This window comes from Sphaerodactylus townsendi, linkage group LG09, assembly GCF_021028975.2.
Source record: "Sphaerodactylus townsendi isolate TG3544 linkage group LG09, MPM_Stown_v2.3, whole genome shotgun sequence".
Classification (NCBI taxonomy): domain Eukaryota; kingdom Metazoa; phylum Chordata; class Lepidosauria; order Squamata; family Sphaerodactylidae; genus Sphaerodactylus; species Sphaerodactylus townsendi.
In genome coordinates, this window is record NC_059433.1 from 85,208,414 (window position 1) to 85,227,058 (window position 18,645).

The 18,645-nt window shown below is 42.7% G+C and overlaps 1 protein-coding gene across 1 annotated transcript; it reads right to left on the bottom strand.

Moving 5' to 3' along the window:
* Positions 1 to 1,063: 1,063 nt before the first annotated feature.
* BAALC (BAALC binder of MAP3K1 and KLF4) lies at positions 1,064 to 17,887 on the bottom strand. Its single transcript, XM_048507761.1, has 3 exons — positions 17,509 to 17,887; positions 6,811 to 6,980; positions 1,064 to 1,518 (listed from the first exon to the last, which is right to left on the bottom strand). The coding sequence occupies exons 1-3, from the start codon at positions 17,678 to 17,680 to the stop codon at positions 1,408 to 1,410; spliced, it is 453 nt and encodes a 150-aa protein (XP_048363718.1). The 5' UTR covers positions 17,681 to 17,887; the 3' UTR covers positions 1,064 to 1,407.
* Between the last annotated feature and the right edge of the window lie 758 nt (positions 17,888 to 18,645).

The following is an 18,645-nucleotide window of genomic DNA, read 5'->3' on the forward strand; positions in this document are numbered from 1 at the left end:
ATACTGTGCAATGTCATTGATGTGTGTGCCCGCATTCCTTGGGGGGGGGGGGGGGGTGGAAAGGCATCCCTCCCACACATCTAGGCTGGCTGGTCATGATCCTTTACCTGGGAGTACGTGTTGGTGGCAATGGGTGTAGCTTCTGAGGAAACCCTCTGAGGGGCGCGATGCAGCCATTCAAAGTATGTCATGATTGCTGTACCGAGCTTACTCCTGAGTAATGTGTGCCTGGTTTTCTTAACTGTAACCGCAGTATTCAGGGAATCTAGAGTGCCTGGCCCCTCCCTCCCGTCCCTTGCATGTCGCCCCTCACTCTCTTCCCTTCCTCACTTCTCTTCCCTTGCATGCCACCCCTCCCCCTCCCTCCCTTCCCTTTCCCTCCACTAGGGTGGGTGGGTCATATCAAGATGCTGGGCCCCCTCCCTTCCCTCCCTTGCATGCCACCCCTGTACTTTAGTAACTTAGTTTAAACTAACCCAAATGAACATGGATAACAAATCTGAAACAATTCTCTGGCATAGCAGCTTGCATTCAATCAAAGGCTGATGAAATCATATTTACAATCAAATCTGGGTACCATCAAGAATTATTGATGGGAAATGTTAAGAGCTATCCACTCCGTATAGAGTACCAGTATATCACAAATGATCTGTTAAACGGTGTTAGCTCTGTGAATAAATAATGTACTGGCCCAGCAAGTTGTTTCCCTGCTGAAAAGCACTTGCATTGCAATACAATGCAAAGCTTCCTAATTGTTCAGAATGTGGCAAAGACGAGATGCAATATCCTTTTGCACATTTCAGCCACTGAAGCATTACACTGAAGCAAGCATCGTATAGTAAGGCTAGACCTCACATATGATATAGCAATTTGATCACTACTCTACTTGTCTCACTCAGCATTTGATAAAATCAGGATGTGCTGGTTTGTACAGTCATTGCTGTGGACATTTGTAAATGTGCAATGCTAAATATTTTTAATACATGTGTTGAATAGCAGTGAGAGCCACAGAATTCAATTATTCAGTCACAATCTGCTGAAAAAATGTGTGTCACAGAAGGCATGGGTGTGAGATTTCAGTGCTTCTGAAATATCAATATTTAGATTTTATTTAATTATATTACATTAAGTGACAAAGTTTAAAAAAAATGAAGTCAAAGAAACATTTCAGATTATGTGCTACTCGCTGGCCCAGTCTCATTCAAGTGGCAATACAGAACTAAAGTATGCTATGTCCAAGCATCCAGTGTTGCTAGCAGATGTTTAGAGCTCAAAGACAGACAGCATTTCCCAAGGCACTCAGCAGCCGGGGGCCATTGGATTCCGCATAAAACTTCTTGAGCTCTTGAGTGATCAGTTAAAGTGCAGCAATATATTGCAAAGGTCATTCGTCCTCTCTTGGCTCTCTTAATTGACACAGTTCTTTGTCACTCTTCTGTTGCTATTCATTTGTCTGTTATTTTTGGCAGCATTCATTGTGGTTTCTTTTGTAGCGTTTTTCTTGCTGTCCCATTTGGGCTGTATAAAAAATAATTTACAAGAAAATTATCAGCTTCATGCAAGATGGTTTTCAAAACCAACGTATAAAAATGAAGGGTAACACTGAAAATGAAGCAATGTCTCAACGTAAAAAGCAGACAACCATACAGCCTCCATAACCCCAAGGCTTTAAACAGATGGATGCTGCAGTGATCGCCATCTTAAATTATGAACAGACTGACAGTACTGTACTAGGTTCCAAAGCAGGGGTAATGGCTTAGTGGCAGGGTATCTGGTTTGTGTCCAGAAGGTCCCAGGTTCAGTCACTGGCATCTCCAATTGAAAGCATCAGTAACAACACCAACTTGATTATTTGGTCATTGACCTTGACCTTTCAGTGTTACAGTTAAAAAATTCAAGAAACAGGCAATGTGAAAGACCTTTCTACCTGAGACTCTGGAGAGCCATTGCTAACCAGAGAGTGCAATGCTGTTGCAGATTTTAAGTTTAAACCATGTAGAATGTTTTGACATAGAAGGCCTTTTGCTTTGAGGGTTTGTGTAAATCTGCAAACATACATTTTTTTCACCATTGTGGCTAATTTAGAGTTTTCAGCCTTGAGAGGGATAACTTATGAATCAACAGTTTCATGTCCAGAATAAATCTTAATCAGGTCCAGAATAAATCTTAAAACAAATGTAACACAGTTTGCAACAATTATCCTTCGGGATGCTCAGAAGTGCCTTGCATTGTGCCTTTAGACAAAAGGAATGAGATGGTTTAAGAAAGTTATGTGAGCCTCTAGAAGATAGCCACACTGTAAACCCTCCCCCACCCCTCAAATCTGGGCTGCAACGAGACTGCCTTTTCTGAAACAGCTTGATAAAACTATTAGAAGCTATGTTTTATTTTTAAATGCAGGCTAAGTAAGGGAGGGATGATATGTATGCTGTTTGTAATCCCATTTATATATGCTCATGTTTTCTGTATAACTCATGTTTTCTGTATAACTGTGATTCTTGCTTATTAGATCTGTTCAAGAATAACAAGAATGATTTTAAACAAAATTCTCAAAGACAATATTGAGTGATCATTGGATGGGATACAAGGTTTTTACTAAGACCAAACTTGTGACCTCCTTCCAGTCAGAAGTTTTGTACTTGTACTGAATAATCATTCTTCACCCACTCTTGTAGTTTGTGGTTAAAGTATTGCTTTAAAACAAAGAGACTTTTGGTTTCCATGTGCTTGTTTTACTTCCACCATGGGCGGAAGTAACTCCGTAACAATTGTAATCTTGCTGAACCTATATAAAACAGCTTCATATGCTTTAAAAAACCCGAAATGCTGGCACAGCGGTACTGTGTTCAGTGACATGTAAATTATTACCACCAAGGCTTGCATGGAAACAATGGGTGTATGTGTCTACCCTCTGAGTACTCTGAATTAGTAGAAAAGAGTGATTAAGGCTGTGGTGGCGAACCTATGGCATTCCAGATGTTCATGGACTACAATTCCCATCAGCCCCTGCCAGCATGGTCAATTGGCCGTGCTGGCAGGGGCTGATGGGAATTGTAGTCCATGAACATCTGGAGTGCCATTGGTTCGCCACCACTGGATTAAGGTCTAATAATAATAATAATAACAGTGATAACAGTGTGCTGTCAAGTTGCAACTTGCTGATGGGACCTTAGGACCACGGGGAAAGAGATGAGCAGAGATGGTCTGCCATTATCTTCTTCCGCATAGCAACCCTGAACTTCCTTCACAGGCTTCCATTCAAGCAGTAACTGTGGCCAACCTTGCTTAGACAAGATTGGACTCATCAGTGCTATTCAGACTGCCACAAAGTATATTAAGAGGATCTAATTCAAACTAAGTAATTCTGATGACAGCAACTTCCTAACAAGGGGTAAAGAATATTTTTAAAAACTTTCACATCTTGAGAAGCTCTGAAAATTAGGGATAATTGAGCCAGCTGGAGCCAAAAACTCTTTTAATTCTGATCCATTCCCTACATAACACCAGAGGTGTATACCCTACTTTGTCACAGTTTTCTCCCATTCTTCTTCATGGCTGTATTAGGAAACAACAACTCACTAACTGAAGCATGCACAGTATTTACATGGCAACTGGTCTATTTATCTCAAACTTCCAAAAAGGAAAGAGAGGTACTCTTGGGCAGTTTAAGAGCTGCTGTGGTCCAAATGCCATGTTACCTTGAGACATAAGGCTCAAAGTCGCTTCTTTCCTCCCATGCTTCTAGAGGCCATGCTTGGGTGGGAGGGTGGCATGCACTGTTTCATGTGCAATAAGGTACACATAACATTCATTTTGCTGCTGGGGACACAAGTCTTTCAACCATTTTGCATGTGACCAGGAAGTGTAGAAGTGCATATCACTTCTGTTACTGCTTCTGCATCTCATGGAAAGGCACTCCTGCCTAGCCTCCTTTCCACACTAGTGCCAATTCCGCCTAGTTAAATGAAAATATATTCATTTGGACAACACCAGGAATCTGGAAAACATTCCCTTTGATCTGCATTGGCAGTGAATTTATGCCATGTGAAATTAAAGAACTGCAAGAAAAACTGCTATAACAATTACATCAAGAGCTCCACTGGGGATGAATGTACAGGCAGCACCTGAAAACAGCCCCTGATGCAGCTATTTACTTGAGTAACAGTGACAGGGATCAGCCCCGGATCTGAAATAATCAGGGCAGAAACTGCATGTTTTCCCAGTTTGCTTTCTGCCTCACAAGCAGCAATTTCACGTGAACCAAATGCGCACAAACATCGCCCCCACCTAGCGCCACTTCAGCAGCCTTTTCCCCATTGTATTCCTCCTGACAGGAACTTAGCCACTGCTATTATTGTCCTGAAAATGATGCTTGACTAATGAAGCCTTTTTATAGTGAGGATAATGCATCCTGTATGGGTCAGATACCTCTAGTACCACACGCTCTTTCAAAATGGCCCCTACCACCCACTGCCAGAACAAGATTCTTGCAAAACAAGCCCCTTTTGTTTTGCTCAACCCTTGTAACAATGCTAGATGTACTGACATTTAATCAAGAAGAATAAGATTGTTGACATCCTTACCACCAGCTATTCGGGCCCTGCGGGACCTTGGAGAGTTCTGCAGGGCCTGTAAGACCGAATTGTTCCACCGGGCGTTTGGGGAGGCCAGCCGCTGAGGTGCGCCCCGCCCCTTCCTTCTCCCTTTCCCCTTTACTTTCTGGGTTCTTCACTTCTCTGTTTTGTTTCTCCAGGGTGGATTTATAAAGTCTGTGTTTATGTTGGACGCCACTGCAATGCATTGTTATTAATCTGTTTTAATGGGGGTATTGTAATTATTGTTTTTATCATGTTGTTCACCGCCCAGAGCCCTTCGGGGGAAGGGCGGTATACAAGACTAATTATAAATAAATAAATAAATAAATAAATAAAAATTAGATCTGGATCTAAGGTTACTTCCAAGGGTCTGTCTGGCTCACATAATTATATCTATCCTCTTACACAGCCATTTGATTTCCCCACCTTCCTTCTGAGCTAATGAGGATAGCTCACAGTTGTACATATATTTATTCATGTCAGTCCTCCTGTAGCTGCTGACATCATCATGATGTGGAAAGTAAATAATCACCCCTGCGGAACAACCCAAGCAAAAAGGCATAGCAGGTCGTGGGTGTTAAAAGATTACTTGGTTAGTGTGACATCAGCTCCAAATCAAGATAAAACTTCAGATTTGACATATTTTTGCCCTTACTATAGCAGCAACTTTCCACCGGCTAACAGTCCTAAGCAGAACACGGCCATACAGCCCGGAAACCACACAGCACCCCAGTCCGAAGCAGAGTTATAACTTTCTATCTCTATTGAAGTCAAAGGGTATAGTGAGCATAAAAGTGTCTAATTCTACTCAGAACTGTACTGGAAGAGATGTGCTGTTGTGCCATTCATTGGCAACCACACACTCTCCTTCTAGTGCTGGTGCACATATCTTGATTTTTGTCTACTGCTCTGCAGCAAAGCCATCCCCATTCCAAGGGTCTGCTTCCTGCAACAGCATGTAGATCATGGGATATTGTGGTGACATTCACTGTACAGGAACGTATGAAACTCAATATAGGAAAAGGGTGCTGAGGCACTCTTTGATCAGATCATAGAATGTTATCCCTTGTTTATCTTTCAACTAATAATAATAATTGGGCAGTCTCTCATTCAGAAGAATACAGCCATATGGTACTTCCAGTGTCTTAACTTATGCTCTTTACTGTTTTTTACCTATTATTTCCTCTTCGCAGGGATGCTGCAGGTTCCGTAGCTCAGCCTTCCTCATGGGTTCTGACTCAAACAGAGGTAAGTATCTTTCAAAGCACAGTACACTCTTTAGTGATATGCATCCTGTTGACTTTGGCGCTGCTCAATATTTCAGTGAGTTCTGATCATGCTACTGGCAATTTCATTACCAGTTCTAAGAAGTACTCTGTTTTAGTTTTGGGAGTCTGCTTCGTTGTGCCCAGGTGCATAATTTATTTATACTTTGCCTTTGTAATCTGCCTTGAGTCTCAGTGAGAGAAATGTGTACAATTTTTATAACTGATGAATTACACAAACATTAGGGCCTGATAAGTAACCAAAACCAGCATCCTACCAGTTTTGACAGTTCCATTCATATTTTGAATTAGGGATTCAAATAGTCTTCATCCTAAATATCAAGCTAAGTATGGTGGAGATGTGAGAGCACCACTTATTAACCCCAGCCCCTGTTTGTCCTTCCTCTGATTATCCATCATATCTGGATCAATGTACATTAGTCCTAATCGCACAATATCCTGAAAACAACCTATGAATTAACTTCATAATTCAGTGCAGGATTTTATTTATGTTGGCCTTGTGAAAATGTTATACCTACATGTGAATTTCCTTGGGTTTAAAGATAGGACAATGGAGGGGAGTGCAATCTACATAGCTCCTGATTACAGAAACAACTGCTCAAAAAGGCCCAAAGGTGGTCTTCTAAAATGTAATAATTGCAGCAGACCAGTATACAATATACATTTATGGTATTAATGAAAATATTTAGCTACACTGTTGTATCAGATCATCGTTTTCTCATTAGCCTTGGTTATGACAAACATGTACACTGTGACCTCAAAGAAAAAATACCAGTCTTGCAGTTAACATGGTATGGTTTCTTGAATGGTGCTGTGGCTGAGTTGGAAATATTGTCTCTGTTTTCAAGCAGTTAAACAAGGCTTGGCCCTGCTCCGGCAGAATACCAAGCAAATACCTAGAGGTACCCAGAATGTAAATCCACACCTACCTCTGCTGTTCTAAAGCCATTCTGCTGCTTCGATGCTGTGGTGGTGGTCTGACTTACAGTCTTTGTGAACTGCATACCACACTGAGTTCTCTTTTCAGCGGTAGCTATACCACTTGTAGCTGAAGACTTTGTGACACAGGTCTGAGTGTATCTGCCATCCTCCAGAATTCCTAACAAAACACAAAATTGACAAATTGCAGATTAGAAATAAAAAAATCACATTCATTTTGAATTGGGCATCACAGTTCACTACTATTCTGCTGTATAATTTATACAGAAAGGGTTTATAATCAATACAAAACCACAAGATTTCCGATAAGAGTTTGTCATTCTACAGCCGCACAAACAGATGCATTCATGATGCAACAAAGAATACAGACCAGCAAGGGCTCACATTTCCCAACATTCTCCATAGAAGCGTATTTGGTCATTGACTGTAAAAAAAGACTACTTCTACTCCATAGAAGTACATTCTTGCTTCAATACAGAAAGTTTCATGGGATGGAGAAGTCAGAAGCATGCCATCTTGAATCAGGACTTGAGAAAAAACATGAAATCAAAAACCCACTCAATAATTATTCCAGTTCTATTCTTTTTAAAACTACGGTAGGCTAGGTCCCAATCATAGCAATGGAAAGCACTTCCTCCAGTCTAGCCAATTGTTCTGCCTCCTCCTATTCAGCTGCAGTTCTCTGATTCTCCCATCATTTTTATCAACTGGAGCTGCAAAAGGTAGCTTCAGATTAAGGGAACAGCAGCATAGAAGAAACTGCCAGTCCCTTTCCATCCCAGCCATTTGTCTGCTAGAAATGGCCGCCCAGTTGCTTTTCTCCCTTAGAAATAAGACACAGGGGACCATTATGAGCTGCTTTCGCACATCCCTGTTTTTGTCATAAAGGCCCAGCTCCCAGGGAAATAATATTTCTGTGTGGCAGTACCACAGAAAACAGGCAGACCCATTTGAAAATTTTATGGAAGTCAGTGGTGGCTTGGAAAAGAAGAATGAGGGCCCAGTTTCTGCATCCTTAATGTGCAGTTACTCCTAGTGGTAGGCAGAACTGATAGTGCTGCTGCTTGCGGTCCACATTTTACATCGAAATATTTTGTGACAACTTGCCTGGTAGAACACAAATACTGTTTATAGTACTATTTACCTATTGCTGTGAAAAATAATAAAACTGCCCTTGAATCACCCAATATGTGCTGAAACACAAGTGAAAAAACCAGGCGCTGCAAGCAAAGCCCAAGCAACATGCAAAAACCTAGGCAGAAAATTTAATATCCTGCAGTGTAAAAACCCAATAAATAAGAAGCAAAGTTTTATATACTCAGGGGGAAAATGGTTAACACATACTGTGGAAAACTGTGATGCTGAAATGCATGATTACAGCACAATGGTGATATAAATTACTGTTTTCCTCAGATTTTACTGCAAAGAAAATGTGCTCACTCCATAATCCTGCGTCATAAATGTAACTGGCATCATCTACAGCACTCAACAAAGCAGAACTGTGGTAATCTCAGCCCAACAGGCAACCTCATGACAAATCAGCAAATCATCTGCAGTGGATGCTGTTAACAGTGCCATTTTTATTCCCCCATTTTTATTCCATCCTGGAATCATATGCTTAAACAGCAGAAATAAAGATAATGTTGAATGTCTTTGCCCTTTTCTGTTCAAAGCTGCGGAAAGCAGGAGCAGGAAAACAAAACAAAAGATTAGCAAACGCCACCTTGTGATTATTAGGGGATTCTCCACCTGGTTGCAGGGAGCTCCGGGTGCTTTCTATCCCTGCTGCTTCTGCTTGTCAAAAGAATCTCCACCGGCTTTCCTCATCTTGCTAAGTCTTGCTTGTGGCACCATGATGGAGCCCAAGGAATATATGGGGGGCAGGGGGCACACCTGCAGCATGAGACTAGCAGGGAAGAGAAAAGGCTGTTGCTGGCTATTATGGGCTAGATCTACACTTTAAAGATGACTTGCCTTTACATATCTTAAATATATCCATATTCAAGCTCAGGGAACAAAAGGCCCCTACATATAATTTTTCTAGCAGAGGGTATAGAATATTCTGGTGGTAGAAGGAGCCATCGAGTCACAGCTGATTTCTGGTGACTCCACTGGGCTTCCAAGGCAAAAGACAATGGTCTGCCGTGGCCTGACTCTCTGTGGGCCAAGAGTTCTACGAGAGCTGTGACTGGCCCAAGATCACCCAGCAGGCTTCATTGGGAAGAATCAAGGGTTAGGATTAACCAGTTCTCCAGATCAGAGTCCACTGCTCTTAACTACTACACTACACTGGCAACAGAATCTCCTAGGATGTTCCAAACAACATTTCAGACTTAAGGCTATATTTTGCAGGCTTAATTGAAGACTCTAAGAACCCTCTCCTTTATTAATCTAGCCTTCCTATGATTTGGTACATGTTCACCTCTCCAGCTGCCCAGGCAGAGGGAGAAGTATGTAAAGAAATTCTCTTCTGGTTTTTGAGGGAAGACTTCCATATACACTGCAGATTTTCCATTCTGAACATGCCACTGAATACACAAGTTTCTCTCAAACTTGCTTTTGAACTCAGGTTCTCAGTCTAAATGTACGATACTTCCTAAAAACTCCTGTCCCCTAGTGCATCAGAAATAAGCTGTTTCTGAGGTGAATATGCAGAAATCCTTGCATAAGTAGTCTACTAGGTCTGAAAATCTGTGCATTTCTATAATAACCTAATCTTGGCACCAGAAGAGAAATAAGGGAGGTTCCAGAACCGCTCTTTAAAGGAAGTAAATGACATATGAAATTAAAGGAAGTAAATGATATATGAAATTAAAGGAAGTAAATGATATATGAAATAGCTCTCAATTTAACAGTCAGTGGAACAGGAATATCACTGCTTTGCTTTGCTTATGTGTTCCTGCATTGCAGGGGGTTGGACTTGATGGCCCTTGGGGTCTCTTCCAATTCTATGATTCTACGAACATAAGTACAGGATGCCAGACAAGCAGCCACACAGTTTTCCTGGACTGGACATAGAGACCTGATGTGCCTTGAAGCACTGATATTCAAAGGTTTGCTGCCTCTGTCAAGAACCAGAGAGAGAGCATTCAAAAAATGCCCAGTCTACTAAGATTTTGCCTGATGGAGGCAGCATATGCTTCAGCGTATTCCCCACTCTGACCCCTACTCCAGATTTCTTCAGTTAGTCTGTGTCCCTTATACTACCAAAACATCATAGTTTAAATGACAATAAAATGTTCTAATTAACAAACTATTTTGCCATTCACTGTATAGACGGATACAATATTTCTTAACACGCTGATGCAAATCTTGGCATATTCTGCCATTCACTATATGCACTGCTAGAATATTTCTTAATATACTGAGGCAAAACTTGGCTCTGAATTTCCTTAATATACTGAGGCAAAACATGCTCTGAATTTTTCTCCTTCTACAGTTCTATGTTGGTGAAAGATTCAACATATACCGCAGATGTGCGTGCTGTGAATTTCCTGTAGCAGTGCTGGTAAAGTATTATCAACCTTTTAATCAAACTTCCCTTTCTTTTGCCTACGCCATAATGTGAGAACCATTCTACACATCTCTATCTACTGCAAAATGATATTGGTCCAATATCAAGCATTATGATTAGTGATGTTACTATATATATGAACCATAACTCATCCATTCCGAGGCCAACCATTTCAGTAATAGGTATCCATCTACACAACTCCCACATGATTTCACCAGGTGAGCAGCCCCATCCAAACCTGTACTGCTGGCCTGCCGCCTCCAATAAGGCTTTCTGGAGGCAGGGGGAACTTGGAAAAGCCCCCTCCCCACTTCCAAAAAACCACACAGGATTAACAGGATGTACACCACCAAAAGGGTGGCGTAAGTGCAAGGCCCAGGGCACTGTTCTCCCAGCCCTAAACCCCAGGAAAGAACCAACTAACACTGGCTCCACTCCCAGAAACACCTTGGCCAACCCCCCTGCCCCCGGCATCTGAGCAGGAACGCAGCCCCACTGCCCTGGACTTCTGGGTTTTGTGGTGGTAGAGCTGCTGGACACATGGTTGATGGTGCATCTGCCCCCTCCGCCAAGGTAAGTGCTCCAAGGAGGGCAAATGTGCTGACGTGAGGTTGGGCTGTTTCCAAGAGCCCTTTCAGACCTCCCTCCCTTTGGATGGGGTGTAAATTATTTAATTTAAGAAACTTCCATCATGTCTCTCATGGCACCTTGCAATGAAAAATAAGTAACCGAAGATATAAAGGCAGCAAGCAGTTAAAATTAAAAGTAGATGCTGGTTGAGGCATTATATACCACAACTAAATGCAACAACAGAGCACTGCGGATGGTGTTTTCTGTTCCTTTGTCATTTTGGTAAATGCCAAGGCAGCTGTCAAGGCAGAGGGGAAATCACACTGATTGTGTGGCATATACAGCTTCTATGCTTCCCTCTCTGAAACAAGGAAACTGATTATTTTTCTGCCCAAAGCAAAGCACTATTTCCGTTCAGGCTGTCAACTAGGGAACGGTAAAGAACATTATTTAGCACTAGACGCAATATTGTCTGTTGTAACAATGACGACTAACTCACATCAGTTACTCGCATCACATACATTACATCTAATATTCCCCTCTTGTATTTCATACTCGTATCTCTAGGACAAAACCTAATTACATTTGAAAGCTAAAGTAATATTCTACACATCTCCAATAAAAATAATAATAAAATCTCATTAGAGTAAAACATCTTTTTCAACCATTAGAAAGCTAACATACAGAAGGGTTAAAAAAAAACTAGCACACAAACACAGCTACTTCCATTGGTCAAAGGCAGTTTTGTGTAGTCGTTAGAGTTCCAGAGAAGGATCTGGGAGACACAAGTTCAAATCCCTACTATGCCACTGAAGGTTGCTTAGTAATCTTGGGCCTGTCACACACTCTCAGCCTGACCTACCTCACAGGGTTATTGTGAGGATGAAATATAGGCGAGGAAAACAATCTTAGCCACTTTGGGTCCCCATGGGGAAGAAAGGCAGGATATAAATGAAGGAAAGAAAGAAATATTAAACAAATGCTTACATGGATTATACAGTGTGGTACTTATTTTGTACACTAAATCATTAACAAAACAATGTTATGACTGTCGCCTGCATGCAGACTTCAGAGCCATAAGAAAGCACAGAAGAGTAGTTGAGATTGCATTTACAAAGCATCACAAGGATTTTTCTGCATGAAGTTCCCTTTTCGCGCACCAGGCAAAGTTCCAGGAATAAGTAACTCTTAGAATAGCAGCTCCTCCACCGTTTTGCTGCTCTGCTCTAGAGACTGACGGTCTCACAAGAGCAAGTGGCACAGAAACTCTCCATGCGCATGTACCGTAGGAGGTTACAATGCAGAAAGGTCTGGGGCACATAGTTCTCATCAGCACCGTCAGGAACACTTAAAATGTACCGCCTGGACCAAGACGCATGTTGAACCATGGCCCAAGAAGAGCTGCTGTGATGAACCTCAGCAACAGGCAGAAGAGGAAAAGCCTGACTCTAAAGTGTTCAGAGATACATTTATTTTAATGAGGTACAGGAGGGGGCAACCCCCAGATATGTACCAAAATGTACAAATTCCTGGTCAGACTAAAGATACAGAGATCCATAGTCCAAGGAGGTGTTCCAGTCACACAGGGCCCAACCTGTATGCCAAAAAAGATGCCCAAAGGTCAAAAGGGTGAAAACTAGAAAGAATAGTCTCATTTTATGCCAGATTATCCAAAGTTGGCCTGATTCTGTTTGGCCAAACAGGTGTATTGCTAAGACATGTGATCACACACTTCTGAAGCTAGTTAATACATGCTCACAATCAAGCAACTTTCCCATTCCCTGAGTTCCTTGCACCAATGAGATAGAATTTTCTTTTCTGCTGACAAGTCACAGCTAACATGGCAACCCCATTGTGTTTTCAAGGCAAGAGATGTTCACAGCTGGTTTGCCATTGTCTGCCTCCATATCATGACCCTGGTATTCCTTGGAGGTTTCCCATCCAAATACTACCCAGGATTGGGACTGAGAGTTTGTTAACTGGGCCAAGGTTACCCAACAAGCTTCCATGGACAAATGGGAACTTGAACCTGGGTTCCCCAGGTCCTAGTCTGACACCTTAACTATTACAACAAGCTGGCTCTCACAAAGAGATGGGATGTGAGTGCAAAACTCTTTCTACCCCTTAAAGTTCCCAGGTCCATGCTCTCGTTTGCACCTGTGCCTGGCTCCACCTTATCCCTTATCTCTCTGAAAAATGAAAGGCACTGTGACATTAATTTCCCTAAGAGGGGCCTTCAGTAACTTAACTAGATCAAAAAGATCGAGCCAGAGTATGAAAGGGAGTATGAACAGTGGTGTTATCGCCAACCGTTGCAGGGTTGAAAACCATGGTATCTGAAACCAGAACACTGCTACTATACCAGCACTTCTACCCTCCTGCTCCTGTATTTTCTGGAGTAGCTTTGAGATCACCAGAATTGATGGGAATGCATACACAAGGCCTATTAGACTGCTGGGTGAAAGTGCATCTCTAACTTCCACTGAGGTACAACCAAGTGAAGAACCTGTTCAGTTTATGGTTCTTGTGTGATGCAAATAGATCTACTGCTGGAATCCCCAGATGGTTGACTATCACCTGGAATACCTTCTTCTTCAGACATCATTTGCCTTCCTGTACAGTCCAGAGCTGAGCCAATCGGCCTGCACATTCAAAGTTCCACTGCTTTTATATACAGGAAGTGCTCAGGATCTTAACCCCCCTGCTTGTTTAGATACGACTGTGCCTCCACATTGTCCGTCCTTGTTAAGACAGAGGAACAAATAAGCTGTTCCTTGAAGCTGATCAAGGCCAGGTAGATGGCCCTGAGGTTGAGGCAACTGATAAGGAGAGTGAATTCTATCTTGGTCCAGCAACCTTGGTCTGGAACATTCTCCAGCATCACTCTCCAGCCAGTAAGGCTCGAATTTGTGAAGAACTGCTTGTAATTCATGAAGTAGTATTCTTTCCCTTGAAAGATGATGTGGGTGTTGGTCCCAAAGCTTCGACTTTGGAAAAACAGCTCTGCATCCATACTGAGGAATCCAAACCATACTCATTCGCAGTCCGTTTGTCTCCTGCCTGCCTTCAGTGTACAGAAGATAAAAGCCATCTTGTAGACCCATTTCTGGTATTAAACATCAAACCAGGAACACAAGATGGTGCCATGCAGATGTGCCTTGCACATGTGATCTAGAGGATCACACCAAGTACATTAAAAGTGCTTGAAACACATGTCAAAATCAGATAATAATAGAAAACAGTCAACTCTGGGCAAACGTTCAAATTCCTGGCCTGGCCTCTATAGCCAGTTGCTCTAATATACTGAGCAACATGTCAACAGGTCTTATTGGTAATGTGGTTTTTTTTTCCTGAACTCAGAAATGGAACTCATGCAGGATAACCCACAATCCAGCGGAAGGAAGGAGAATCTTCAGCATGATAGCAAATTTTGGAAGTGAAGCAAACTGCTAGAATATGAAACCTACACTTGTTCAGAAATTATTTCCTACCATCTGCAGAATAGACATACTCTACACTAAACATGCTGACTGATGATGTTTTATTTAAATGTATGAACTGCCAAATTGAACCCGTCATAGAATCACAGAAACGGTATTGGAAGAGAACTCCGTACTCAAGATTAACAGAGAAAATATCTATTTGAAAATATGAGACTTGAGGTTCAAAATATTGTTTGAGCACTGAGAAAGTGACACATCTCTAATACACAAGAGACAATCAGTGAAAAGGAATGAATCCCACACATCTGGAAAAACTGAGGATCTGTGGCCTGCAGAATATTAGCCAGTTGATAATACCTCTAAATTTGAAAAGCCTCTTGCTGCTGTTCTAAATGAAGTTAATGAAGCAGCTAGGCTGACAGGATTGCTTGTACAAACTCAAGGTTTATGAGAAAATTCTGCAAAGCTCTGATAACAACTCATTATGCTGGCAATGCAAGCGGTTGGCAAAGCCTGTAAAATGAAGATTTTCTGCTATATTCTCTCTTACAATTAACATTTTAAGAAAACAAGTTGTCAAACAAATTGCACTATTGTATTTTCCTGCCTCTTTAGGAAACCAGTTGCACAAATCATTTGTTTTGGTCATCTAAACTAAGGCTCATTCCGCACACGCAAAATAATGCACTTTCAAACTGCTTTCAATGCTCTTTGAAGCTGTGCGGCATGGCAAAATCCACTTGCAAACAGTTGTGAAAGTGGTTTGAAAACGAATTTTTAATGGTTTCGGTATTTTAAATTCCAAATGTTCTCCCCTACGTACTATAAAGCATAAGACAAGGCTAAATGTATGATCTTCCTTAGTAGTCTAAAAATTCCAGTTAAAAAGTTAATGATAGACACAGGATAAAAAGTCATTCTTCTAAAATCATTTTTCAAGAGCACTTCACCATGGAAATTACACTTGTAAGAGCCAGCAATGCTAAGCAAATAAGGAATCAAAAGGGCACACAAATTATAGAAAATGGTAGCAAGAATAATAAAAAAAGTTTTTCAATACACATCAGAATCAAAGCCTTTACTCAGCCTTCTTCATTTTTTACATTATCCATGTTTATGTTATCACCAAGATCAGCATTAGTAAAACCTTGGGAAAAAAAGGCCGAGACCAAAAAGTGGCTAAAACATGCTTGAGAGCTGTTAAATATGATTGAAAGCATATCAAAAAATTAATGCAAACCTACAGAAAATTTTCAGACTCATGGAGACAACTAGTCTATTATATTATGGTTATCTTTGGAATTTTCACTGACATTGTTGAATCATGTTTATAATCGAATTTTATGGGCCATTTTCCTACTTATGTTATGGTTTGGCTTTGATGCTAATGTGAGGTGGATTATTTTCCTCCTTCCACATAGTACCATGGGCTTTGTAGCAATAATTACAAAACCTGTTTTTCTAAAGTTCACAGCAAAGATGCTGAATGGATGAGAAAGTTCAGATCTTTCCTGGCCCCACCCCCATCAATGCCAATTTTCCTGCTCCCTTGGGCTCCCCGTGCTGGAGTGGGGTTGGTTTTTTTCCCTCTTAGCACTAGACATATTGCTGTAGCATTTAACAATACAGCAATATGCCTATTATTATTTAAGAAAAAAATATGTCCACAACTGCAAAAAGAAAACCTCAAAGAATCATAGCCCCCTGGAAGTAATTGTGTTGTATTGTATTTGACTTAAGTAGACATGTGAATATGAGCTGATAATAAACTGGAGATAATAAGTTAAAACAAAGAGAAAGTTGAATAAGAACAAATAAAGGTAGAGATAGCAATGGTTTTAACCAGACAAAGATAATTATTTTATATTCATTTTAATTTCAGCTGCATGTACCTAACAGCATCCTTTGAAGTCAACAGGACTTAATCAAAGGTGCCTAAAATACTGCACGCTACAGAATTAACCTACAAAAAATCTGCATGCATACATCATCCCCAAAGGCTGATCAAACAGGTCTGTTGGCACAATGCGGTTCACAGCTTCTTCATTGTGCTCACATCGTCCCCTCAGTCACCCCACCTCCCTCATTCTCACACACACAGAGAAAAGGTTGCACACTGACTAGCATTGCCAAGGAAGAAGAATGTGGCTGGGGAAACAATTTGAGATTTTACCTAAGAAAGCCACCACTTGACCTTTAAGCATAGATGAAGCCATCGAGGGACCCTCCTTCAGGAACGCTGTTCTAGAGCAATGATGGGGTGTGTGTGTGTGAGTGTGAAGTGCCATCAAGTCGTCTCCGATTCACAAGGACCCTATAAAGCAGCGTCCTCCAAAATATCTATCGTTAACAGCCTTGCTCAGGTCTTGCAAACTGAGGGCCATGACTTCCTTTATAGAGTCAATCCAACTTATGTTGGGGTCTCCTCGTTTTCTGCTGCCTTCAACTTTTCCTCGCATTATTGTCTTTTCCAGTGACTCTTTATCTTCTCAGTACGTGACCAAAGTACGATAGTCCCAGCAGAGCCGTAGCAAGGGGGAACTGTACCCAGGATAGTGTGTGCCCTGCGCCCCTGCCAGTGCAAGACGCCCCCTTCATCCCCTGGGCGCTACGCCACTGACCCAGTTTAGTCAATTCGGCTTGGAGAGACAGCTCAGGAATAGGGGGCACAATAGATCAACCTTTCCTTTCCTAACATTACTGTCTTTTCTAGTGACTTTTATCTCCTCATTAGGTGACCAAAGTAGCACAGTCCCAGTTTAGTGATTATAGCTTCTAGGTACACAGGGCACAGTCTACATACACACATGCAAATTTAAATGCTAAAATATTTCCAGCAGAACGGATGATCGTGTCCCCTTCACCGACCAGCTGGGCGAACAACAACAGTTTCTCCGCAGCTTGGAGACAGGTTTTTGTTTGGGAAATAGGATAATAAAACCCACCTCTCCCCGCCTTGCGGCACCCCGAAGAGTAAGCAGGGGGTGCTCAGGTCCCAAGCGCATTTGTTCACTTCAGCAATGCATTCCTCCCAGGGGTTTCCTCTTCCCTCCTCCGCCAAGAGCGGCTACTACTACAACCTTCGCCGGCGCTACTACGACCCGGCCCGCCAGGCGCCCCTTCCCTTTTGCCGCCGCCGCCGTCGCCGCCGCTCCCCTCACCCGTTTCTCGCAGGCCGACCTCGGGGTTGCCGCTCTCCGGGCCGCCGCCGGGCAGCTGCTGCGGCGGGGGCTCCGCGTCGGTGTTGGTCAGCCAAGTGGACTCGGTCTCCCGCGTCCAGCTCTCGTAGTAGCGCGGCTCGATGGCATCTGCGCGGCTCCCGCCGCAGCCCATCGTCCGACCCCCCTCAGCGCCCGCACCGCGGGAGGCGGCAAGACACGAGCGGCATCGCTGCCTCTCCCCCCCCCACGCAGCCTCTGGCTGGAGCGGCTCCCCGCCCTCCCTTGCTCCTCGCCACCGCAACCTCTTGTCGACTACTATCCTCTCATCCTCGCTCTTCCTGCGGTCCTTTGCACCTCTCTTCTCCCCGCCCGCCCGCGCGCGCTCGCGCAGCCATCCCCGTCCTGCTCCTCCTCCTCCTCCTCGTTTTCCAAGCCCTTCCCTGCGTTGGCCCCCCCAGCCCTCTTTCCCGCTGCATTCCTGGCCCCGCCATCAAGCTTTTGCCTGTCCCCAACCATTGCTCTCGCTCTCCCTCTCTCTGAGTGGGCTCAATTGGCTCCTGCTCCTCCTTGTCACCAAACAATCTGTCCCTTCTTAAGAGACTGGGATGGAGCAAACTACTCTGTCGTACCAGTTAACAGCTTGGCGTGAAGGGAGGAGCACGTTCTGTTCCCAGAGCTTCCGAGTTGTTCTCTAGTTAATGTTGAAAGGGTTAATTAAAACCAATGCCTTAATGCTTTTCAGTGTCAGGAAAGAAGTTCTGTAAGAATGAAAGTCAGGGGCTCTGGGCTAGGTGGTGGCCCATTCCACAGCACACTGTGTGAAGAAATATTTCATTTTGTTCATCCTGCATCTACTGCCCATTAACTTCAATGGATGCCCTCAAATTCAAGTTTATTGGGAGAGGGGGGAAATTTATCTTTGTCAACTCTCTCCACTCTGGGCATAATTTTGTCTCTATAATTCCCCCCTTAGTTGTCTTTTCTCTAAGATGGAAAGTCCCAGACTCTTGAGCCTTTCCTCGCAGGGGAGGTGTTTTAACCCCCTAATCACCCCTCTTCTTTACTTTTTCCATATCTGTGATATCTGTTTTGAGAAAGAGTGACCAGAACTGCATAAAGTATTCCAAATGAGGCTGC

Bases quoted from the DNA above. Each gene is read 5' to 3' on its own strand.
- BAALC (XM_048507761.1), bottom strand. From the start codon at position 17,680: ATGGGCTGCGGCGGGAGCCGCGCAGATGCCATCGAGCCGCGCTACTAC. The intron at 6,981-17,508 runs GTGAGGGGAGCG...GTGTTTTGTTAG, and splicing joins GGTCGGCCTGCGAGAAACGG to GAATTCTGGAGGATGGCAGA. The intron at 1,519-6,810 runs GTAGGTGTGGAT...TTTTTTATACAG, and splicing joins ATGGCTTTAGAACAGCAGAG to CCCAAATGGGACAGCAAGAA.